The 25,321-nt window shown below is 35.1% G+C and overlaps 2 protein-coding genes and 1 pseudogene across 3 annotated transcripts; all 3 read left to right on the forward strand.

Moving 5' to 3' along the window:
- The first annotated feature begins 853 nt into the window (after positions 1-853).
- Positions 854-4,767, forward strand: LOC131602110 (uncharacterized). 2 transcript variants are annotated; one of them, XM_058874118.1, is made up of 2 exons: positions 854-4,363; positions 4,628-4,767. In XM_058874118.1, exon 1 carries the CDS (start codon positions 1,617-1,619, stop codon positions 4,269-4,271), a length of 2,655 nt encoding a protein of 884 aa, XP_058730101.1. In that variant the 5' UTR covers positions 854-1,616; the 3' UTR covers positions 4,272-4,363; positions 4,628-4,767. The 2 variants fall into 2 exon arrangements, with proteins under 2 accessions (XP_058730101.1, XP_058730102.1); XM_058874119.1 differs by having other exon boundaries at positions 4,519-4,645.
- Positions 4,441-7,801, forward strand: LOC131605216 (delta-1-pyrroline-5-carboxylate synthase-like). Its single transcript, XM_058877599.1, has 14 exons — positions 4,441-4,459; positions 4,519-4,547; positions 4,628-5,067; positions 5,269-5,419; positions 5,504-5,668; positions 5,789-5,866; positions 6,022-6,111; positions 6,201-6,287; positions 6,401-6,487; positions 6,589-6,685; positions 6,794-6,897; positions 6,984-7,059; positions 7,221-7,497; positions 7,691-7,801. Exons 1-13 carry the CDS (start codon positions 4,441-4,443, stop codon positions 7,391-7,393), a joined length of 1,596 nt encoding a protein of 531 aa, XP_058733582.1. The 3' UTR covers positions 7,394-7,497; positions 7,691-7,801.
- On the forward strand, positions 7,394-10,223 carry LOC131602112 (probable methyltransferase PMT11; annotated as a pseudogene).
- Positions 10,224-25,321: the final 15,098 nt, after the last annotated feature.

Raw genomic sequence — 25,321 nt, forward strand, 5'->3', positions numbered from 1 at the left:
TAGCAAAGGTATATTGATTAACTCACATCAAAGACTATATACAAACGCTCATTTTAGGCCAAGTGCATAATGTTCATTCAAATTATTTGATAGTTCAAAATATTCATAACAATACTCGTGAATATGATTTATGATGTTCAAGTAACACATGAAAATACATATACCTAAAACATTTCAAAAATAGTAAAATACATGAACTTAATTCTAATAGACCATCCAAAACAATATTGGTATTAACTCAAAGAAGTCATACATCATTTTTTTTCAGGATAATGAAATATAAATAGTACAAAAGAACTTTCTCTTGAATCATAAAGATAGGATATTCTCGTTATCAAATAAGTTGTCCTTCATAAAGATTGGATGGTTTTCACCTACTATAAAGATGGTTTTCACGAGGATGGTTGTTGCATCTGACTCAACATGGGATGAGGTGTAAATCTCACTCCTCACTTTGAAGAGCATGCTGAAACTCCAACATTGACAGCTAATGAAGAGGAAATGAGCCACGATGATGCAAGTGACAAAGTGCAGGGTTCATATGAGCAAACAGGGGTAAGGCCTTCATCATCACATTCTAAGCAGTCATTGAAGCGGAGACGCACCGATGATGAGAAGAGAGGATTGGTGTTTTTGAAATTAGATGAGAGATTGAGAAAAAAGTGGTTGTTGAACTTTTGCGTGGTGGTAAATGTAGGGACACGGATTGTCTAACTTTAATGCGGGAAAGTTAAACTGACTTTCAAAAAACTTTATCCATCAGATCAATCTAAAGGTGCATAGTATGCCACATATCCTTTTTTTTTACTATTTTCTTTTTTTAAGAAAAAGACATTAGCAAGTAGTAACCACGACCCATATTCCATGAATATGTTGGGTTACCTTCAATCGGCTTGATGTTGCAGGCTTAGCCGCCTAGCTTTAATGCAGTTGTCACCGGCATTTTTCCAAGACCACCGTCTTCACTATAGAGTTGATGATTACCAAAAAAATTCCAACTTTGTTATATTTTGTTCTCCCCTGTTTTTATTGTAGATATGTTGATAAATAAAAACAGAGATTTTGCAATTCTTTTAGTTTGTTTAGCCAAAATGAAAGATCATAAATATTTTCACACTATTTTTGAATGAGTGTTAAGATAGAGCTTATGGGCCATGGAACCATGAACTTGGAGAAGATGAAGCGCATGCAAGTTGAGGGAGATACACAAAGACAACAACGATGGGTGGAGGTGATCTTAATCAAATACGTTGTGATGGTGTGATGGTTTTGGCTTGGAGAAAGATGATGCCAACAACCATGGACTTCTGGATAGGTGAGGCAGCAGAGAAAAGGTAGAAGGAAATTTGTTTTTTGATTTCTGTGTAATTTTTCATTTTTATTTCTTTAAGCCGAACAAAACATAAGGTTTAAGAAAACTCAAATCTCTTCACGTACGTTTCCCTCGTAAGCCAAATTCCCAAAACCCTAATTTTATTCCCGCCCCCAAGTCTCGTCACCATAGAACCAGTTCGCCATCTTCTCGCCGCCACAACCGCCTCTTATCTCTCCTCCATAGCCGCCATAACCGTCTCTTCGCTCTCCTCCGTCGCCAGTAATCATTATCATCAGTTGCAATGGCAAGAGAATTTTCAGAAGAATGGAAATCGCTATTCCCAGTAGGTGGATCCACTGTATCTCCTCTTCTTTTCTCTGATCCTCATTCCATTGGTCCAATCTTCTTTAACCCTAACCCTAACTCACTCACCCATCTTTTCTCTTCCACAATCCCCTCTCTTTCGCTCCCACATCATCTCTTAACAGAACGCTACCTTGTATCCTCTGACCCTTCCATTCTCCCTTCCACTGCTTCCAGTATTGCTACTCTCTTTGATTCTCCCATTCAAGTAATCGACCACAATGTTTCTCAATTCCTTCATAACCGCATTCATCTCCTCAAGTGCCGGGATAGCCCTAATGTTGTTATTCTCTTCCCAACCGGTGCAAACGACGAGAGTATCGGGTTTTTTATGTTGTGTGTTAAGGACTCGCTGTTGGAAACTCGGCTTGATGTTAAAGGTAATGTTTTTCGAGCTTCTACAGGTTCAAAGAGCCGAATTTTTCGGATGTCAGTTAATCCGGTTACTGATTCTGAACTTGGAGGGGCCTCTGATTCTTCTCTTGTTATTGGGTATTTGTTGGCTTCTTCGCTTTATTCAGTTTGTTGGTTTACTGTGAATCATAATTTGAATATGCACAGTCCTAGTATGTCTTATTTGGGAACAAGTAAAGTGTTTAAGGAAACTGTTGTGCATGCTTGTTGGAGTCCTCATATACTGGAAGAGAGTTTGGTTTTGTTAGAAAGCGGCCAGCTGTTTTTGTTTGATTTGGAGTCTCAAGGTTCCATGAATGTTTTCAAGGGGACTAGGTTGAGAGTACCATGGAGTGATTGGACCGGTTCGGAAGAAAACAAGGCTTGGCTTAGTTGTGAGTTTAGTTGGCATCCGAGGATTTTGATAGTTGCACGTTGTGATGCTGTTTTTTTAGTTGATTTGAGATTGAAAGAATGCAGTGTGACTTGTTTAATGAAGATTGAGACATTGCGGATGTATGCTACTAATGTAAACGAACGGTTTCTTGCCTTGTCAAGGGCTGGTCCTGATGACTTTTACTTCACTGTGGCTTCCAGTAGTCTTTTAGTTCTGTGTGATGTAAGGAAGCCTTTGATGCCAATATTGCAATGGAAGCATAACATTGATGAACCATGTTACATGAATGTGTTAAGCTTGGCTACGTTAAGATCTCACTCAAAGGTAGATAATTTTAAGTTGGCTTCTGAAATGGGGTTTTGCATTATCTTGGGATCATTTTGGAATTTTGAGTTCAATGTATTCTGCTATGGACCTGCAGTTCCATTTCGGAAAGGTTCTATTACTTCCAAGCTTTCGAAGATTAGCACAACATTCTGTGCTTGGGAGCTTCCATCTGAAGTCAATTTATCTAATCACGAGTGTCATTGTGGAATTTGTCTGTTTAGAGAAGACTTGTCGAAGGATGCACTTCCTGAGTGGGTTGATTTGCAGCTAAAGAAAGAGATGGTTTTGGGATTCGGCATTTTAAGCAATGACCTTGCTTCCTTACTTTGTGAACCAGATGAGCATGGTGGTTTTACATTAGTAAGGATAACGTCGTCAGGAAGGTTTGAATTACAGAGATATCACGCCTCATGGTCTCTGGCTAGAATATTGGAAGGTCGCCATGAAGCAGATTTATGTACCGAGTCACACTTGCTACATCCCAGGAGTGTTAAGGAAAACAAATCTGCAGAACTTCATTACCTAAAATTGGATTACCTTCGTGCTTATGCAAATGGTAATCTTGCTCAAATCCTTACTACGAAATTAGACAAGGCCTATTCAAATGATCAAGAGGAGGCTCCTTTTAGTTTAGAAGTTCATGAATTATTGTGTAAGAAATTAAATGCTTGTGGATTGGGCCATTCAAGATCATCTCCTGCAATTACTTCTATTTTTAACGACGTCAAGCTACCGGCTAGCTTCCACGAGGTTGCCTTAAGAAAACTGTGGACTGACTTGCCTTTGGAGCTACTACAGTTAGCATTCATGAGTTATTCTGAATGTCGTGAAATCAATGGATTCAACCAAACCAGGGTACCTTTGGAATTCTTAGCTGTTCCAGATCTTCCTCAGTTGCCTCCGTTCTTTTCTAGAAAACCATCACCCCATAGCGACAATGACATTGTTGGTCCAGTTATTCCTTTCCCTGCTTTACTTGTGATTAATGAAGTTCGCTACGGGTACTCTGATTTGGGAAGTGATGGATTTTCAGTAGAAGCAGAGCTTGATCTCAAATACAAAGAAGTAATGCAGGTGGCTAATGAGATTGCTGCTTCATCTCACAGCTCTATGCCTCCTGATGATCATGCAGTCTCCCTTGCTGAGGAGAATGAGGATCCCTGGGCTGATTCTTCAAAACCAAAACCTTTTTCGACATATCGTCCAATTGCCTTGACTTTCTCTGGCACAGACAGTGTACAGCGAAAGTGTTCTTCTACCAATAACATTTATGAATCATTTATTTTTCATGTTTCGGAGAAGTCCTGCAAGCAGACTGAATCTGAATCTGTTGGAGCAGAGATGTTTGATGATCTTTGCCCAATTGAGATGAGGTTTGATGCTCCTGAGAAGAAGTTTGAAGACCAGAGCTTAAAGGCATACACTTATTTGAAAAAGAAAATGTCTCGGTGGCATGAAGAATTTGATTTGTATTAAGAATTTTGTATTCAATCTGGATTTAAAAAAGTAGTCAACAGTTAATAGATGATCCTTCCTTCATCCATTCTTAGCTCATTGGAACACATGTGGTAAGTTACTGTTTGTTAGATAGGATTTGCAAACCATGCTAATCTGAAAATTACATAGCTGAATCAAACTTGAAAATATGTACATGCTAATCTGCTGTCTGATTTTGTTGTATATATTTGAGGAGTTGACATAGAATAGTCAACAAATTTTGCAGTGATATCTGAGGTTCATAATGTTCTTGTGGTATTAAAGAACTACAAAATCTGGAAAATCAACTGGAGATTGCTTTGTTAATTCTTTTTTTTTTGTACCCCGTGATGTAGCTGGATGTGACATCTGCGCAGCTTCTTGTTACTGACAATGATTTTAGAGACAAAGAGTTTAGAAAGCAACTTTCCGAAACTGTGAAATCACTTCTATCGTTGAAAGTTATTCCAATATTCAACGAGAACGATGCAGTTAGTACTAGGAGAGCTCCATACGAGGATTCTTCTGGCATATTTTGGGATAACGACAGTTTATCGGCTTTGCTGGCCTTGGAATTAAAAGCAGATCTTCTTATTTTGTTGAGTGATGTAGACGGTCTTTATAATGGCCCTCCAAGCGATCCTCAGTCAAAGCTCATTCACACATACGTTAAGGAAAAGCATCAAAATGAAATTACTTTTGGAGATAAGTCTAGGGTGGGAAGAGGTGGGATGACCGCGAAAGTAACAGCTTCTGTTCATGCAGCCGATGCCGGCATTCCTGTTATCATTACCAGGTGCAGTGCTGTTTGCATTTCTCAAAAGCACCATTTTTATCGCATACTTGAATCCCCTCTTTAAAATTTATTTTAAACATTTTTAAAGGCACCACTTTTAGGGCTGTTTTGTTACGGGATTATAAAAAAAGGAGTTTATTTCTACATCTGATTCTCATTTTCGCAAGTGGGTTCTGCAACATTTTGTTTTTCTCCTTTCAGTGGTAACACAGCTGAAAATCTCACTAAAATCCTCCAAGGACAGCGTATCGGTACCCTCTTCCATAAAGATGCGGCCAAGTGGGTTCCATTAAAAGAGGTTGATGTACGTGAAATGGCAGTTGCAGCTAGGGACTGTTCCAGACGGCTTCAGGTCTCTTTTATATCTTAAACATCACTAAGCTTTCAGTATACCATTCCTTCCGAAACATGCTAATCTCTCAATCTTACATTACAGGCCGCATCTCCGGAAGAAAGGAAACAAATTTTGCTAAATATAGCTGATGCCTTGGAATCGCATCAGAAAGAGATCAGGATCGAAAATGAAGCTGATGTTGCAGCAGCTCAAGAAGCGGGATATGAAAAATCATTAGTTGCTAGGCTGGGTTTAAAGAATGAGAAGGCAAGACAGTTCACGTAAAGAAGAAATTATTTAAATTTTAGCTAACTAACTAATTATACATAATTGTTGAATTTTAAACAAGCTGCTAAATTTCTCATGATAAACTATGATAATCGACAGATTGCAGGCCTTGCCAACAACATACGAATTATTGCAAACATGGAAGATCCAATTGGTCAGATTTTAAAACGAACCGAGGTAATGAATAGTTTATTTTAACTAAATATATACTCATGTTTTTGTTGCTATAAGATGATGTTTTGAATAAGTTTGTCATAGACACTCTTGATTGCACTGGATAAAGTTGGTTGTTGTTGATCTACGATATTTCTGATAGTTTATTTTTTATTTAGCTTGCAGAGGGGCTAATTTTGGAGAAAACATCATCTCCTTTGGGAGTTCTTTTAATTGTTTTTGAGTCTCGCCCCGATGCACTAGTACAGGTAAATCAAACATTTTCATATTTTTCTGTTTATGGATTTGGCGCCGTTTATCTGCATTCTAAGCTAATGTCTTCATTTAATCTGAACAGATAGCTTCCTTGGCAATACGAAGTGGGAATGGGCTTCTCTTGAAAGGAGGAAAGGAGGCTAAGCGATCAAATGCAGTTTTGCACAAAGTTTAGATTCAAATTAAATGATTATTTGTGAACTGTTTTCTTTTATAGTGTATTTTATTTGGCAGTTTCATCAATAAGCAATTTTTAGTAATTTTCCTTATCTGAAATTTCAGGTAATTACGGAAGCTATACCAGATAATGTTGGTTCAAAACTTATTGGACTTGTGACATCAAGAGCAGAAATACCCGAGCTACTTAAGGTGAATATAGTACAAATTAATTTCCGATTTAAAAGTCTGCTCACTTTGAATATATTGGCACATTTACCTAAGCCGGAACCTGTGTTCTATTTGATTTTCAGTTGGATGATGTAATTGATCTGGTGATTCCAAGAGGCAGCAACAAACTTGTTTCTGATATCAAAAATTCGACGAAAATCCCTGTTCTAGGTCATGCTGGTAAGACTAAAGACCTTTCTACTTCATATGATTATGGTATGGTAAATCCTTTTTTAAATGATATAATAGTGACTATTGCGTGTGATATTATTTTGCTGCCAAAATCAGATGGAATTTGTCATGTCTATGTTGATAAATCTGCAAATTTGGAGATGGCTAAGCAGAATGTACTCGATGCAAAAACAGATTATCCAGCAGGATGCAATGCCATGGTAATTTAGTTTACTGGATGATACTGCAAGCTTTGTTACTTTTCACCACCACGCGTAATTCATGTTATTTTAATTTCAACTCTTAGGAAACACTTCTTGTTCATAAGGATTTGGTAGAGAAAGGCTGGATTAATAGTATTATCGTCGACTTGCGGACAGAAGGTATGAATTTTGGCATACTGTTCTATACTAAGAGAGTTATCTGTTGCCGTCTTTTGTATGATTGAAAACCAATTTCTTGAAGTCAGATGAGTTCTTACACTGATTATAAATTTTAGCTTGTAATGTTTCTGGAACGGTTAGATGATCTAAAATTTATGCAGGCGTTACGATATATGGAGGACCCAAAGCAAGTTCTCTATTAAATATTCCACTTGCTCATTCATTACATCACGAGTATTGTTCGTTGGCTTGCACTATTGAAATCGTGGATGATGTTTATGCAGCTATTGGTCATATAAACCGTTATGGAAGGCACGTCACTCATATTTCTTGATTAGAAATTTGTTGAGGCATTTGCAACTAGACGTTTATTATATCCAAGTCAAGCTTTTGACTTGATACATTGTTCCCGCTGTAGAATTAATTGGACTCGAGATGGTATGTGTTTCTCTCTTTTGTATAATATGCAATAGTTCTTGTTAGTAATGAGGCGAAAACTGATATGGAGAGGTCTGTGGTCAACCAGTAGAGATAAGAGAAAGCATGTCGGAGCTGCTACATTAATTGATAACGATATCTCGTGATTGTTATTTGAATTATGACGCGTGAAACTTGTTTACTTGTGATGAAGATGGGATCTTGCTGCTTGAAGTTAATAGGATGCTAAGAGCTGGAGGGTATTTTGTTTGGGCTGCCCAACCGGTTTATAAGCACGAAGAAGCTTTAGAAGAACAATGGGAAGGTATAGTTGAAACAAGTTTCCATTTAGATTGAATTTATTGAAGCTTTTTAGCTATGTTACTATTGAATTTAAGTATTCTTCAGTGCTGTACTTTTCTTGAACTGGCTTGAACAGTCAATAAGTTATTGGAGTTTTTGTCCAACTCATTATTTCTAAGAAATGCTTTCTGTACCATGATGAGTGTAATGTAACTTTGGGTTTTGTTGTCTCCAGTGATGCTTAATCTCACCACTCGACTCTGCTGGAAGTTTTTGAAAAAAGATGGGTATATTGGCAGAAACCTTTTGACAATAGCTGCTATTTAAGCCGCGAGGCAGGAACTAAACCTCCTCTTTGCGACCCCAGTGACGACCCAGATAATGTTTGGTAAGTTCAAGCCTTTTGGATCTATCAATGATTATATACATTTTTTATAGGAGACCCGTAATTAAGTCTATCAGTTTTCATCCATTTATTTGAGTATCATACAAAAGTATATGTAAATTTATTATCATTCTTTTATGTTATATATTGTAGATCATAGAGCTTTCCATGATAAAACCAGAGTCAATAGTAGGTACATATTTGCAAAGTTAAAACACCCTAAAAAAATTAACCGAGTTCCTTTCTAATTCAGGATTGAATGTAATGCTCACCCTTTTTGCATAAAAAGAAAGTGATAGAAGCCTTTGTGTTGTCAATTTTTTATTTTTAATCTATTTTATACTTTCTTCTAATTGGTTAGCTAGCCTTTTAGGTGGGTTACTAAAGCTTATTGAAAATTATAAACAAGTTAATCCTTCCCCACTCAACCTTTATGGTGGAAAAAGATAATATGCAAAATATGAAAAAGGGAAAAGAAAATTAAATGATGCAGAAATGGTTATTTCATTGTCAATGTGGTTTTTCATTTATTAAGGATTGTAGTTATCTCATAATAAAATGTGCAACTCTGCAAAAGATCAGGGAATTAAAAGGAGTTGGCTGTGCCCCATGTTTGTGCATGTATTTTGGATTTAATCCTCAATATCGTTGAATACTTTTTTCTGGTTACACTCTTGACATATATGCTGCTCATGAGAAAGAAAACTAATAATGAGTTGTATCAATAGCTTTTGCTGAAGCCTCGTGATCACATTTATCCATCTTATTGTTTTTATAAAATTTAGAAGCTCATTTTGTTGATTTTATTATTTGTCTTTTAATAATCTAGGTATGCTGATCTAAAAGCTTGTATCTCTGAATTGCCTAAGAATGGATATGAGGCCAATGTTACTGATTGGCCCGCCCGATTGCAAACCCCACTGAATAGGCTTCAAAGCATAAAACTTGATGCTTTCATATCCAGAAAAGAACTATTTAAGGCAGAATCAAAATACTGGAATGAGATTATAGAAAGCTATGTTCGTGCTTTGCGCTGGAAGAAGATGAGATTAAGAAATGTTATGGACATGCGAGCAGGTTTTGGAGGGTACTGCTTACGTCTTATATACTTTGTTGCTGTTAATATAATTAGGGATTTTCTGATGCCTATTTTCAATATATTTGTGTGTTTTACAGATTTGCAGCAGCAATAATTGAGCAGAAGCTTGACAGCTGGGTTATGAATGTTGTTCCTGTTAGTGGTCCAAACACATTGCCTGTCATATATGACCGTGGATTGATTGGAGTTATGCATGACTGGTATGTTGCAAAATGTTTTTCAAGATATATAAAACACAAGTGTCTGAATGCGTAATGTATCCTCCACATTACTTTTGTATTGGCATGTACTAATAATAATTCATGATTATGTGCTATAGGTGCGAACCATTTGACACCTATCCGAGAACCTATGATTTCCTCCATGCAGCAAACCTGCTTTCTGTAGAGAAGAAAAGGTACACTTTTCTCCACTTGTTAGTTCTTTAATCTCTTCCCTAGCTAATTTTTACTATATTACAATTCTCTTTACCAGATGCAATGTGTCATCGATTATGGTTGAGATGGATCGGATACTAAGACCTGGTGGACATGTATACATCCGTGATACCCTTGCCATAATGGATGAACTTCAAGAGATTGCCAAAGCGATAGGCTGGCACACGTCACTACGAGACACAGCCGAGGGGCCTCACGCAAGCTATAGGGTCTTGGTTTGTGATAAGCATCTGCTACGGGCTTGAAGCAATGAGGTGGTAGAATGTAAAATGTGTTTTTGATACAGTCAACCACATACATAACAAGGCAAATTTGGTCTTTTGAGAAGTACGGAGGAAAGATTCAATTGTAAAAGTATCACTTCTTCACAAGAGGTAGTGACCATTTGTTTATTTATTTATTTGTACTACTGGGTAGGTGTATAACGTTCCCAAACAGCTTGGTAGGTTGACTGCATCACATAACTTCTTTGTATAATTCAATTAATTTGTATAATATTAGAAATCTTTCATAGTGTATCTTATTCAATGATGTTTACTCAAAAGTCCTATATCTGCTATTTATGTTTTGATGATCTAAAAGTACAATATATCCATTCCATCTTAAATGGAGTATAAGCAACAAAAAAAGAAACATGTATTTGATATAAATAGGAAGTATAGTGCTAAGTTGAGTTGTTTGGTCTGTGTTATATTATGGATGTTCTATTCTTTTAACATTTTTTTATTTCAATAATTCCACTTTCAATATATATTTTTGGTCTTAATCCAGGTATCCTGATATGTAGAGTTTAACCGATTCAAGTTTCAGAAAAATTCCAAAGTTATGTATTCTTGGAACTCTTTTAATCAAAGTTTAGAAGGAAGAGTCATCTAACACTCCTTCTCTAGTAATGGAAGCTATCACTGAAAGAGAAACTTTTCAAGATGACGACCTACACTGAACATGAAACTTTTTCTAAAGAAAAATCTTCCTCTTTGAAATTTGATCACCAAAAATCCAGAAAATCATAAAAACAATATTTATGTTAGAATGAGTATACCGACAATTTGGAATGCTCGTGTTTAAAACTTCTAAAAATGAAAATTATTTATTCTATATTGGCTATTCTGAGGCTAATAAGTTATCAATAAAGGAACTAAGAAGTTGTTGAGTGGTCCATGGTTTTACTTTTGAAGATCTTCCTCCAAGTCATTGGAGAAAAATACAATCTATGTTCGAAAATGCCCAAACTTAACTCCAAGTTTAATTTGAATAACATTTTTTACACTTTAAAGAGCACAAAGCTCACTATAGCCTTAATATACAACATCTAGTAATTATATATTTGTTACCAAATATTACTGATCAACAGTAAAGTCTCTCACCTCACGTGAGCAGGTTTCATAAATCACCTCAAAACACCACCGTACTGGACTTGTCGCCGCCGTGGGCAAGCACTCACACCATAAGTTATCAATAAAGGAACTAAGAAGTTGTTGAGTGGTCCATGGTTTTACTTTTGAAGATCTTCCTCTAAGTCATTGGAGAAAAATACAATCTATGTTCGAAAATACTCAAACTTAACTCCAAGTCTAATTTGAATAACATTTTTTACACTTTAAAGAGCACAAAGCTCACTATAGCCTTAATGTACAACATCTAGTAATTATATATTTGTTACCAAATATTACTGATCAACAGTAAAGTCTCTCACCTCACGTGAGCAGGTTTCATAAATCACCTCAAAACACCACCGTACTGGACTTGTCGCCACAGTGGGCAAACACTCACACCATATCGTGTTATAAACCCACTAAGACCTCCGAGTTTCCATGCCCTTATAGGGGGACATGCTCGTGTTTTTGTTTTTGTTTTTGTGGCGACGCTTTTGCTCAAACGGTAATTTATGTTGGTCCATCAGAAGGTTGGGGCGTGTTTCCCCCAAATGAAGATCAAAGGATTTGTAGCCCGTATGAAAGATGCGCGATTCCATTCTATTAGTGTCTATTCTCTCTCATCGATTATTGTCTCCCATTTAACGAGTTCAAAGTAAGTGTCTTATATATGCTTATTGCCCTCGTGCAGTTCCACCCTAAGAGTTGGGTGTTCCTAAAGTTTTTCAATACTAGCGTGAATACAAGGAGAGTAAATCGACTGCAAGGTACAAAGTGGGGCTAGGTTTGCAATTGATTCTGACATGCTTTCTCTAAGGAAAGTTTTTAAATACTTCGAGACTCACTCCGATAGTGTGAGGGATTTCAAGGATCTCTTCTTGATTGCTCCTTTTAGCGAGGAGGCTCAAATAAAGGTTTTTCGTCTAGAGCCCCTTCTACGTACGCATACATCTTTTGTATGTATTGGACGCAAAGTCACTTCTTAACTGGAGTCAAGATATACTGTTATTGGAAAAAAAGACTTTTTTGAAGAATCACTTCTGATGAAATTTGTTAAAGGGAATTGGTTGGACTAGCTTATCATGCTCGTCGGGCACCAACTATTTTGGCCATTGGTGCCGTTGGTTAGGGAGAAGTTTTCTTGTCTGGTTGCCTTTGTCAAGAGTGGTAGAAGTTCGGTAAACGGGTTGATGATCTTACTGTTGAGCGAAATAGGTACTTGGAAGAGATCTAGGGTGCCTTGAACTTATTTCTAGCTATAGAAGCGACTTTGGAACCTTTTGGGCTTCCTGGTCCTCTAGTTGAAAAGGTGAAACAAGTCATTTGGGAAGCGGCTGAGAAGGGTGAAGCATGCTTGAATCCGACGTATGTGTGACTTTGACATTTCCATCATGTAATGTACATGTGTAATATATATATATATATATATATATATTACATATGTATACCTTTTGGGTTTCTTGGTCCTCTAGTCGAAATGTGAAACAAGTCGTTTGGGAAACGACTGAGAAGGGTGAAGCATGCTTGAATTCGACATATGTGTGGCTTTGACATTTCCATCCTATAATGTACATATGTAATATATGTCTATTTTAGCTTGTTATTTATTCGAATTAGACTTGACTTGTGATGTTGTCTCTGTTCCTGGTTTCGTTCCTCCAAAACTCAACTTTTCCTCCGACTTTTATGCTTGAAGTTTATTAGACGTCTCTAGGGCCTATACTCGGGCAAGGGTCTGTACCCATTCCTATACCCCCAGGTTAAAATATGGTTCGAGGCCGACGTATTGGCGAACCCACCACAACCTCTAGAGTGGCTAGCTATTGAGGGGGCAGACCGAATATTTTCCATTTATTTAGGCTTACTTTCGTTGTATATGTGTGTGTATTGGCATTGCGGAGTTTTGGTTGCTTTAGACATACACTAATGGCGTTTGTGACAACACCCCCAAATGTTTGTGAATGAGGCTTCAATCCTTCTAGTCATACCCCAAATATGTTGTTCAAGGTTGTGATGTAGAAAGCCACATGTTTATCACTATAATCAATAATCACAGGATTAATGTCTTGTTTACAAATGCACCAAAGGTTAGGGGAAATGTTATTTCTCTAGTTAAAGGCAAACACCTTAAAAACAAGTTTATGGAACCAATTTTTATGGAATTTATCAAAATGCATCCTTGGTTCAGCCAAAACAACTAAAATTGGTTGATTATAACTAGAAGTCTCCTAAGGGCCAATATAGAAGGGGTATTGGCAACATCCATAGTATTCCAATAGAGGTACTTCATTTAGCCTTCTTGTGAAAACTAACCTTGGACATGGTTCCATAATTGCCTTGAGAAGATATGCCTTTGGCTTTCTTTTGTTTGCTCCAGGAAGGGACTATCTTAAAACCTAAAAGAGAAGGTCCCCTGTCTATAGTCTACATAAGAGATTGGTGTGCATCATCCTCTTTTACCATGTTGGCCTATCATACATAGGTTTAGTGGCAATAGAGTTTCTTTATATAGGAATTCCTATACTACTTGCCTGAGCAAATAATATCTTAGGCTGCCAGTATTTTTGAGCTTAAACTTGTTCAATGGTGTTCCTTTGCAAGCTAGGATTGAAGTCTCTCGTTCAAGTAAAAAGCTCCATGTACCTCGGTTCCACGATGCTACAAACCTAACCCTTTGGACGTCCTCCAATGATGAAGATGAGAATTCGTAGAATCCACGACCAAGCAATGTTACTCCCCATCTATCAAGTTTTTTCCAAAGTGGCATTAACCTGCTCTTCAAGGCAGCCACCGTTAGAGGCGTAGAACCCATGGGCCACACAATCCGTCCATGCAGGTTATGTTTGCACATTTCGATTCCTGCAAGATACTCCTCTTTAGGGATTGAAATGGCGAGACAATCACCCTTCACTATTGGTTGTGGAAGTTGTGCATATGTTAAAAAAGGCTTATGCGAATGTTTTTTTATTGTTTTGGGGTTGGATTCTAATGAATCTGGTCCTTGTTTTTATCATCTATTTTTTGTTTTGTTTTAGTCCTTCGAGTTAAAATCCGTAGGAAACCAACAGATTTTAGTTCCGCAGAAAAATTCGCAAGAAATATGCAGATTTTTCTGCAAATTTTAAATTTAAGGACTAAAATAAAAAAAATATAACATTCGGGGACTGTTTTCAAATATTTTTTCAGATTAAGTCTAAAAACAAAAACACACTAACTTACATGGACCAACATACTATCTAAGCCTCAATCTTATTTTATACAAATTTACATAGGGTTAAATTAATAAAAATAGTTAAAAAAAATATTTTATAATAATAATAAGAACAACATATATTCTTAATAATCTTAATAATAGAATAATGTAAATTTAAAAATATTTTATCATTAACTTTTACATTTTTATTGTTACTTCTGTATTTATTTGTTATTTAAAGAATAAAACTCATGAGAAAAATATTTTTAAATAATCTTATTACAGTGGTATTCAAAATAAAATTTGATGACATCTTATCCTAATATTTAAGAAAATTTCGCATAATTTTCTAATGTTATTTTTACCCATATTTAGAATAAATGTTATTTTATTAATAATATATTACTAATAAAATAATATATATTTAAAGGTTATTCAAATATTATTTTGGATAATCCATATTTTTATCCATAAGTTTGGTTAATCGTTTTTTAATGTTAAATTTTAATTAATAAATTTACTTAATTATAATTATTCTCATCAAAGATCATTTTTTAAATGAATATCAATATGACAAAATTGTTTGAAATGAATGAATATCATATTTTGAGTAAATTATTTTTTAACTTGCAAAATAAATGCTAATTATTTTTAATTATTTACATCAAATACCAAATATTCAAATATTAGGGGATAACTTAATCATTTGAATTTTTTTTACCATCAAATTAATATAAATAGTTAAATTAATATCTATTATGTATTTATTTTATTGATATGAACAATTATATCATATTGATATTCATTTAAAAAATTGATCTTTGATGAGAATAATTGTAATTAAGTCAATTTATTAATTAAAATTAACATTAATGCAACAATTGAGTGATGATCATAATAAAAAATAGATACAATAGTAATTAAATGGTTGATGCGATAAAAAAAATCATATGTAAAAATGATGTTTAGCAATATCTAAGATTAATTTTTTGAAAATTTCTTTAGCCACCTCCCTATGGGGGTCACCCCCAGCGAAAAACCAAAACTACTCCTGCTTCGGAAATGAACTTCCGAAGTTATTTTTTTTTGAATTTTTTTTGACTTCGGAAATGCATCTCCGAAAACACCAAAAAAGTGGTGTTTTTGGAGATGCATCTCCGAAGTAAAAAAAATTCAAAACCGTGAATATTTTCGGAAGTTCATTTCCGAAAATATTTCTGCATATACAAATTTCCCTCCTTCACTATTTCATCATTTTTCTCCAACACTTTTCCAAACCCTCTCCAAAACCCAATCAATCTCCATCCATTTTTCGTCCTAAAATCAAGTTTCAAACCGTTGATCACGTTAAAGGGAGCATAGAAAGCTACAATTTCAGGTAAACATCACTCATTTCATTCCCTATTTCACTACATTGATTGAACAAATTTGTGCTGAAACCTGATATGGTTCGGAAGTTCATTTCCGAAATATATTACCTAAAATATTTCGGAAATGAACTTCCGAAAATAGGCCTGGCAGTAAAAAAAAAAAACTGTTTTGGCCAACTTTTGATAATTTTTTCATTTGTTAGGTATGGTGCATCCGGACAACATTGTGCAAGACGATGACATTGGACTTGTCAACGTTAATAACGATCATGTTATCGACGTTAATCCTATGATCAATGCGGTTGACGTTCGGCAAGAATTTACAAATGATCGGAGCTTCGATAGTCGCGAACAATTAATTGATTGGGTTCGGAAGGAAGCTAGCAAACATGGATTTGGAATTGTTATTTTAAGGTTGGACAACGGAAATAGTAGGAGGAAAGCTTTCGTTATTTTGAATTGTGAACGAGGTGGGAGTTATGTACAATCAAACCGGGTGCTAAAACACGAGGACACGGGGTCGAGAAAGTGCGGGTGTCCCTTTAAGTTGCGTGCTACTAGGAGGGTTGATGATTTGTGGCGGTTAACCGTAATTTGTGGAATGCATAATCATGCCTTGGATGTCAAGTTACATGGACATCCAATGGCGTGTCGTTTGTCCCGCGAAGAGAGGAATGTGATATCGGACTTAACGATAGTCAAAGTGGCGCCTCGCAACATACTTGCCGATTTGAAGCGTAAGAAACCGGATAGCGTTTCAAATATCAAACAAGTTTACAATGAACGACACAATCTCAAAGTTTTGAATATGGGCCCTCGGTCGGAAATGCAACAACTTTTGAAACTACTAGGCGATAACAAATATGTTTCAAGCTTCCGAACCTCCGAGGACAAAGTTACGGTGCGTGATATTTTTTGGACTCATCCCGAAAGTATCAAATTATTCAACACATTTCCAACCGTTCTAGTCATGGATTTGACGTACAAGACAAACAAATATAGGCTTCCTCTTCTAGAGATAGTCGGTGTGACCTCGACGGACAAGACTTATTCGGTCGGGTTTGCTTTTTTGGAGTGTGAAAAAGAAGACAAATTTACATGGGCCTTGGGAATTTGCAAGTCTTTGTTAGTTGATCAAGAGGTTATGCCAAACGTCATTGTCACCGATCGGGATAATGCTTTGATGAATGCGGTTGATACCGTCTTCCCGACATCTACCGCTTTACTTTGCCGGTATCACATAACTTGCAACGTGAGAAGCAAGTTGAAACCCGCGGTTGGGACAAAAGATAGGCCGGATGAAAATGGTAAAGTTGTTAAAGCCGGTGTTGTGGTTGATAGGATAATGGCGGCATGGAGGGAAATTTTGGATGCCTACTCCGAAGAGGTGTATACCGAGAAATTGGTACACTTTAGGTCGTTGTGTGGTTCCATTAAGACTTTTTGTCACTATGTTGAATCCACCATTCTTGACAAAGTTAGAGAAAAAGTCGTGTGCGCTTGGATAAATCGAGTTAGACATCTTGGTTGCACCACGACTAACCGAGTTGAATCCGCACATGCGGTCTTCAAGAGGTGGTTGGGTGATAGCAAGGGAGATTTGTGTCGGGGATGGGACACCGTCAACCAAATGCTCCAAAATCAACACAATGAAATTCAAACATCGTTCGGTCGGAGCAAGACGGTTATGGAACACCGGTATAAAGGGCAAATTCTATTCTACCAATTGATTTACAACATATCTCGAACGGGTTTGAATTTTTTGTTTCATGAAGCTAAGCGGTCGGAGACCACGGGGCCGGATAGTTCATTATGTGGGTGTACCATTAGAAAGACATACGGCCTTCCATGTGCTTGTATACTTGCAAAAAAGAAGAATTTGAATTCACCCATACGCATGGATGAGGTAGCCGATCATTGGAAGAAACTTCGTTTTGATGATTTTGACCCGCCGAAAGAAAATGACTCCAAAATCACCATCTCCGACGAGTTGGAAGTGATAATGGAGAAGTTTGCTAAAGCGGACGACACAACAAAAATGCATATAAAAGAACAATTGCGAAAGATCGCATTTCCGGAGACCACCGATTTGAAACCGCCATCTCAACCGGTTAAGACGAAAGGTGCACCGAAAAAGTCCAAAATTACACAAGATGACACGTCAACAAAACGATCTCCTTCCTACTTTGAACATGTTGATGCATCGTTCCCGGAAATTCATGAGACACCTAAGTCCAAGTGTAGTGGTAACAAAGGTGCCCGTATTTCGAAGCCACCTCGCACACCGCCGATAAAAAAATCACCTATTGTCTACATTGATGAGATGCCACTTTTTATGCACAAATATATCGATAACATCGTTGATGTTGGAGGCGACGGAAATTGTGGATATTGGGCGGTTGCGGGTTTGCTCGGTAAAGGGGAAAATAATCACACTTTAGTCCGACGGGAACTTCTTGCGGAGTTGACTTCGTATCGGGACATCTACGGCCGACTATATGAAAATCAAGAAAAGTTTGCAAAAATTCATGATTCATTTGTTCCATCACTTACCGGTATCGCTCCGGTCTCGAAGTGGATGTCATTCCCCGATATGGGTCATCTCATAGCAAGTGCATATGATATTGTATGCGTCGATTTGACGAGGTTTGGACTATGTGAGACTTTCTTTCCACTTCATAGTCGACCGCCATTGGACTCGTCGGGCCGAATCATATGCATCGGGTATCTACGATCGCGGCACTTCGTCCAAGTGATTTTGAAACCGGGATGTCCTATACCGGCTACTTGTTGTCAATGGACCGCACATCGTTCAAATGAGGCGGAGACTTGGCCGGATCCTTTTGTTTCAAGAATGGCGGAGTTTGAAGAAGTGATGAGACAAGAGCGCGAGCAAAATAGAGAGCGGTCGAAGAATGTGCCTATTTTGGACTTAGGATCCACCGTTTGGTTCAGTGAATTTTAGTTTGATCCGGATCGTTTTTTATTTGTAATGACCATTTTTGTATGTATTGTTGTTTATCATGTAAAATCGGATCGATTCAATACATATATAATATAAGAAGTTTTTATGTCATCTTTGTCTAATTTGTGTTTAATGTACCTTCCATTTGTTCTATTTACCCAACACACTAAGCAATCAACAAACCTCAAAATTTATGTCTGTTTCTGCATAATTCGGAAATGAACTTCCGAAATATACATCTCTGCCTCCTATTTTCGGAAGTTCATTTTCGAAATGTCCCCTGAGGCAGGATAAGGTTTGTTGGGCCATCAATGCTCCAATAAGTCTATAAATACTACACACTCTTCTTCATCCTCTTCACACCACAAAACACAAATGACACAAACCTACCCCCACCTAGCATTCGTCTACTTTGAAACCGGCTACCCGATGCCGTTCCAATTTCGCTTCTCGCGCGACACGCCGTTTGCGGAGTTGATACCGTCGCTCAACACGCTTTTGCACTATCCCGAGAATCGAAAGGTTGTCAAGCTCGAGTACCGCTCGCCATCACTTAACGACGAGGGAGGCATTAAGTTCACACCTTTTGAGATCAAGAACGACGAAGATTTAGCGGTTATGTGGACAACGTTCGACCGATTTTCTTCGAAAGACCCGATCGAGTTGGACGCAAAACTTCAAAGATCGGCGGACGACGTTATCAAAATGTTGACTCATCCCCACCTACCCGTGTTCAACAATATGTAACTTTAATTTTATGTAATATTATCGTTGTAATCTTCACCCGATTAAATAAAGCGAATCGTTGTTGGTTTTCTTTTTTCTTCTGTCCAGACATAATTTCGGAAGTTCATTTCCGAATTCCTCCAAGGGGGGTGCGTTCGGAGATGAACTTCTGAAAACACCACATTTTCTGAAAAGTAACTTCATTTCGGAGATGCATCTCCGAAATCAATATTTTATATTAAAAAAAACACGTTTTCGGAGATACATTTCCGAAAACACATTTTTTAAGAAAAAAAGTACAGTTTCAGAAATGAACTTCCGAAACAAGGGGTATTGTGGTAAATTCACCAGGGGTGGGCAAGAAGGTTAGGAGGTGGGTGAAGAAATTTTCAATTTTTTTTAATCAAAATAGTTGTTGTCTATTTTCCAATAAAAAAATAAAGGCTAAATTACCTCCTGAGTCCTTTAAGTTTTTAATTGTAACAAGTTAGTCCTTTATGTTTTAATTGTAACAAGTTAGTCTTTTTTCGCTACATATTGGTCTTTTATGTTAGCTAACGTCTGCACTGTTGATCTTTTTCTCAAATTCTTTTTCAAAAAAGCTGAAATAACATTAATGATATTGAAATGTCACGTAACATGGGTCAAAGAGCATCATTGGATCATATAATAAAATTTTTCAGAATTTTTTAGTGCATAAAAATAATTTTAAACTAATTAAAATGCACGCAAAAGAAAAAATTAAAGAAAAATAGTAAAATAGAAAATAAAATTATCATAAAATTACACGGAGTGTAAAATGAGAAGAAATACTTTTAGGAATTGTTTCATAATTTTTGGACTAAAAACAGATTTAATATGAATTTTAGAAGTTAAAATAAAATTAATAGAACAAAATAAATTAGAAATAGGTCAATGGTGCAAGCGTTAATTAACATAAAGGACCCACATGTAACGAAAAAAATATAAATGACTGACTTGTTACAATTAAATAACTTAAAGAACCTGACTTGTTACAATTAAATAACTTAAAGAACCTGAAAGTAATTTAGCCAAAAATAAAAGGCAAGAGTGAGGGAAATTGTACACATATAGAGAGTAAAAATAGATGAAAATGGTATAATTATAGAAAAAATTATTCACTTATCACATTTTAATTTTAACTGACTAACAATTTGATTTAAGGAACTATATCTTCTTCTATTTTTTTTAACACAATGAGTTATTAATAAAAATTCTAATAAATAATAAATATATACATAATATAAAATATATTTAAGTTTTTATGGATGCAATATCACAATCAAATATAATATATATATATATATATATATATATATATATATATATATATATATATATATATATTTTGCTTATCATGTTTGTTTTAGTTTTGAATAAATCTAAAAAAATGAAACTCACAGTTAAGGGTGGAAATAGGCTGGGCCGAGTTAGGCTTTACCAAGCCTAGGCCTGGCCTGTCAAAAAAATTGAAGCCTAAGCCTGGCCTGTCGTAGGCTTATTTTTAGGCCTGGGTCTGGCCTTTTCGAAGGCCTGGTTAGCCTGTTAGCCTACATAAAAGCCTATTTGTTTTGACATACTAAATAAAATAATGTATAAATAGACTAACTAACTAAAATAGCAAGAGACTAAAAATTTATTTGCATTGACTTATTTTAACTTGCCTATTAGCATAAGTTCTGGGTGACTTTTTGTTTAAGAGAACTTATGAAAACAATGTTCATCAGGTGTTTTCATCTTATTTTCAAAAGTTCTTTAAGATAACCAAGTTTTATTTATGTATTTTAATTCAAAGTACAACACATAACATAATGATAATAACAAAATTATTCATATTTATTTAAATAGGCCGGTCTGATAGGCTTAAAAGGTTTTTTTTTTGGGCCTGAGACCTAGCCTTTTTAACTAAATAGGCTTATAAAAAAGCCTAGGCATTTTCTATCTATAAAAAATGTGTAGCTTGACCTGAGCCTTTATAGGCCAGCCTGTAGGCCCCTGTTATCGGTCTGGCCTATTTCCACCCCTACTCACAGTTTATCAGCCAACATTTATGAATATAAAAAGAACATATATTTAGTGTAATTAATCAGTTTATTTATTAAAGATAGGATCGATTAAATCAATTCAAAGAATTGTTTGTTGAAAAAAATAGCCTAGAATATGTACTTTTCGTCCTTTATTTTTTATTTTACCATTTTTAATTTTTTTCTTCATAATAACTCCCGTTCATGAATTCATAATAGGGTTAATAGTAATTCACTCCTGTAATGTTAGCGAATTTTGCTTTTTCCCCCACCCTACCTTTTGGCAACGGTTTTTTTCAAAAAAACCATTGCCAAAACCTGCCTTTGACAAGGGTGGGGGTAAACCGAAACACGCTCATATTACAGGGAGTAAACTACTATTAACCCTTCATAATATAATGTTTGTCCTTTTTGAAAGTACACAACAACAATTTGCTCCTTAGAGTTATCATTTAAGTCAGTGGCATACAAATTGCTTATTTCAACTGGACACATATCATACACTCTATAGTCTATATTACATCTTGTAGCTAGTTGTAAACTCGGTTTTTTGAGGCGAACTGACTCCTTGCTCTTTTTTGTCTTTGATATTTTTTTTATTTTTGCAAGAGTCGCCACCGACTTTTATTTTATCCAATTATATTAGGAAAAGCATAAAAGAACAGAAAAAGACCTTTTGACAGATTTTGGGTTCGGGGGGTTGGTTATACAAAGGGAAGGTTTTAAGCACCCTTTGTATCCATGGTTATCCATGGGCTCTTAATTGCTTAGCTCACTTTTTTAAATGCTTTGTTGATTTGAAAATAGAAGAAGTGAAGATGGACAATAGGTCACATAGGTCTCTGAAGAGTTTCACTAGGAATAATGCCCTTCAAATACCAGATGAAAGTTTTGAAAATAGATGAGAAGTTTTGAAAATACGTTGTTTGAAAATGAAAGTGTTTGAGCAAGCAATTAGGAGTCACCTACTCTCAATTTATAAGATCTTTCCTATGCATTTAATACTTTTCTTAAATGATGGTATGATTAAAAAAAAAGTAATAAGAGGGAGAACCATAGAGGTGCAAGTGTGCAAAGTGCTTTTTTTAAAGTTTTATCTTGATTATTAATGTTTTAGCTTAAAGGTAAAAATATGGTCCAAGTGGACAAAAGGAAGATGACGGAAACATAAACAATGCGTCCAAATGGACAAAGAAAAAATAGCGGAAGCATAAATAATATGTCCAAATGGACAAAGAGAAAATAGCGGAAACATAAATAATATGTCCAAATGGACAAAGAAAAAATAGCAGAAATATAAATAATATGTCCAAATGGACAAAGAAAAAATAGCAGAAATATAAATAATATGTCCAAATGGACAAAGAAAAAATAGCAGAAATATAAATAATATGTCTAAATGGACAAAGAAAAAATAGCAGAAATATAAATAATATGTCCAAATGGACAAAGAAAAAAATGACAGAAACATAAATAATATGTCCAAATGGACAAAGAAAAAATAGCAGAAATATAAATAATATGTCCAAATGGACAAAGAAAAAAATGACAGAAACATAAATAATATGTCCAAATGGACAAAGAAAAAATGACAGAAACATAAATAATATGTCCAAATGGACAAAGAGAAGATAACAGAAACATAAATAATATGTCCAAATGGACAAAGAAAAAATGACAGAAACATAAATAATATGTCCAAATGGACAAAGAGAAAATAACAGAAACATAAATAATATGAATGATAAAATAAAGTATAAAGCAAGAAATATAAAGAACAATATAATAAAATGCGGAATTTAAAGTTAATTGTTAGTATGTTAGCACGCGAATCATCTTGAAGCTAGTCAAGTATATCCACGATATTAGTAAAGATCGATGGTGAGTGAATGATGATCTCGGATTTAAAGTTAATGAAAATTTATCAGAAGCTTGATAAAATCATAGCGACTACACGATAAATTTCCAAAAGTCTTAAATCAACTGCATACAATCTCTGCCATATTTGATCTTTTATTCCAATTCGGGACAAAGAAAAAAAAATAAGAAATAATATCAAATAATATACAAAAATAAATATAAAACAAATTAAACTTAATATTTTTTTTTTTGTGATTTTTTTTGGAATTGATTTTAAGTTAATTAACAAGCTAATTAAACAAATAATTATACAAATAATTAAACTTAACAAGAAAAATATTATTTTATATGTCAAAAATTAAATTATAAAAAATATAAACCTAAATCTAAAAGGAAAATATTTTTGGAGTTTTTTTAATTGGTTGAAAATAATTAAAAAAAAGCAATATTTACATAATTACAAATTAATTAAGCAAAATAAATTAATTATGAAAAGAAATAAAATATTTTTATGTTAAAAATTAAATAAACATTTTATCAACTTAAAACTAAAATTAAAACATTTTTTTTTTTGAGAAATTGAAAATATGCATAAATATGGAGTTTTTAATTAATGAACTCCTAACACTACTACATATTAAAAATTACATTGTACTTACTCTATGATGTCCCAAGAGTGGAATAGAGTGATTGAAATTGATTGAAAGTGACTATTTGAATGAGCCTTGATTTTTACAAGTTTCTTGAAACTTTTGCAAAAAATATAAACTTAAGCTATGACTTTGTGGTGATTGTTGTTGTTCTTTGTGTTCCTCCCCCTTTTTTTCCTCTTCTTGAATGAAGAAAATGAAATTCTATTTATAGGCAAATGATTTGATATGGAAGCCTCGCAAGTTGGAATTTTCATGATTGATTTTGTGGAAAAAATGTGATAATGGAATATTTTCAATGAGTGCATTTCTTAACCATGGTTAAAACACTCAAGTATTATTCTCTTCAATCTTGCAATAATATATTTAAGCATCTTGAATGGTCATTGCTTGCACCACATGAGCATCTTGGATAATATCTTTGAATTATCTCACTTTAATTAAACTTTAAATGAATAAAATTTAATTAAAATGAAATAAAAGTGTCATGAATCATGGATAGGTCGTGGATGCCCTTTAGACATATGGGAATCAAGATTGAATCACAAAAGAATTGGCCTTTTTGAAAAAGAATCAAGTTTTGGTCATTACTTGTTTTATGCATTTTCCCAAAAAAGGTCAACTTCATCAAGGCATATATCCCTCAATTTTGATCCTATGAAAGTGTTCTTGTACTTTTTGGAAAGCCCAAGATGTCCTCTACAAGCCACTTTGGAAGTGTTTTTGCATTTGGAGAAGTTAACTTGATGATATGGGCTTTGACAAAAAACTGCTTTTTGTTGACTTTGAAAATGACCTGTAATGTTTTGGCTTATATCTCTTAGGCGGAAGCATTTCTTGACCTTGGTCCCAACATCAAAGTTGTAGAGAATTGAATTTCCTTGAGAATGAGCTTTGGTTGGAATTTTTCTGATAAATTATGAGAGAGTTATGGTCGGTCAAAGTTCAGTTGACTTTTAAGTAAAAAACACTAATTTTGCAATTTTGAGTTTTGTTGATTTCTGAACTTTTCTTGATGAATTATGACCAACCATTGATCACATGATGAATCTTTTGACAAAATATGGATGTTGACAAAAAATTGCATTTTTGACTGTCTGTTGACTTTTTGGTCAAACTGGTCGTCTATTGACTGTTTGAGCTGTTGACTGTGCGTTCGAGCGAATCGAAGTTTGAAAATTTGTCTGGTGGTACTTTGAGACATATGGAGATCCATGAAATCCATTTGAGGTCTCAAAAACTCGTTCTCCTGAAAAAAAACAAAAAAAACCTAGTTAGGGACTGTTTGTGTAGGAGACAGTTAGGCGTACCTGATTTTTGTGCAGTGTTGAGTCTCTGTTGATCACGTGATTATCAGAAGACTTCTAGAACAAAATCTTGGAAATTTGAAGTGCGAAAAATTGATTTGACTGATGGTACAAACACGGAGAATTGCG

Source organism: Vicia villosa, linkage group LG5 (assembly GCF_029867415.1).
Source record: "Vicia villosa cultivar HV-30 ecotype Madison, WI linkage group LG5, Vvil1.0, whole genome shotgun sequence".
NCBI lineage: Eukaryota > Viridiplantae > Streptophyta > Magnoliopsida > Fabales > Fabaceae > Vicia > Vicia villosa.

Bases quoted from the DNA above. Each gene is read 5' to 3' on its own strand.
- LOC131602110 (XM_058874118.1), top strand. From the start codon at position 1,617: ATGGCAAGAGAATTTTCAGAAGAATGGAAATCGCTATTCCCAGTAGGT.
- LOC131605216 (XM_058877599.1), top strand. The intron at 5,420-5,503 runs GTCTCTTTTATA...CTTACATTACAG, and splicing joins ACTGTTCCAGACGGCTTCAG to GCCGCATCTCCGGAAGAAAG. The intron at 6,488-6,588 runs GTGAATATAGTA...TTTGATTTTCAG, and splicing joins AAATACCCGAGCTACTTAAG to TTGGATGATGTAATTGATCT.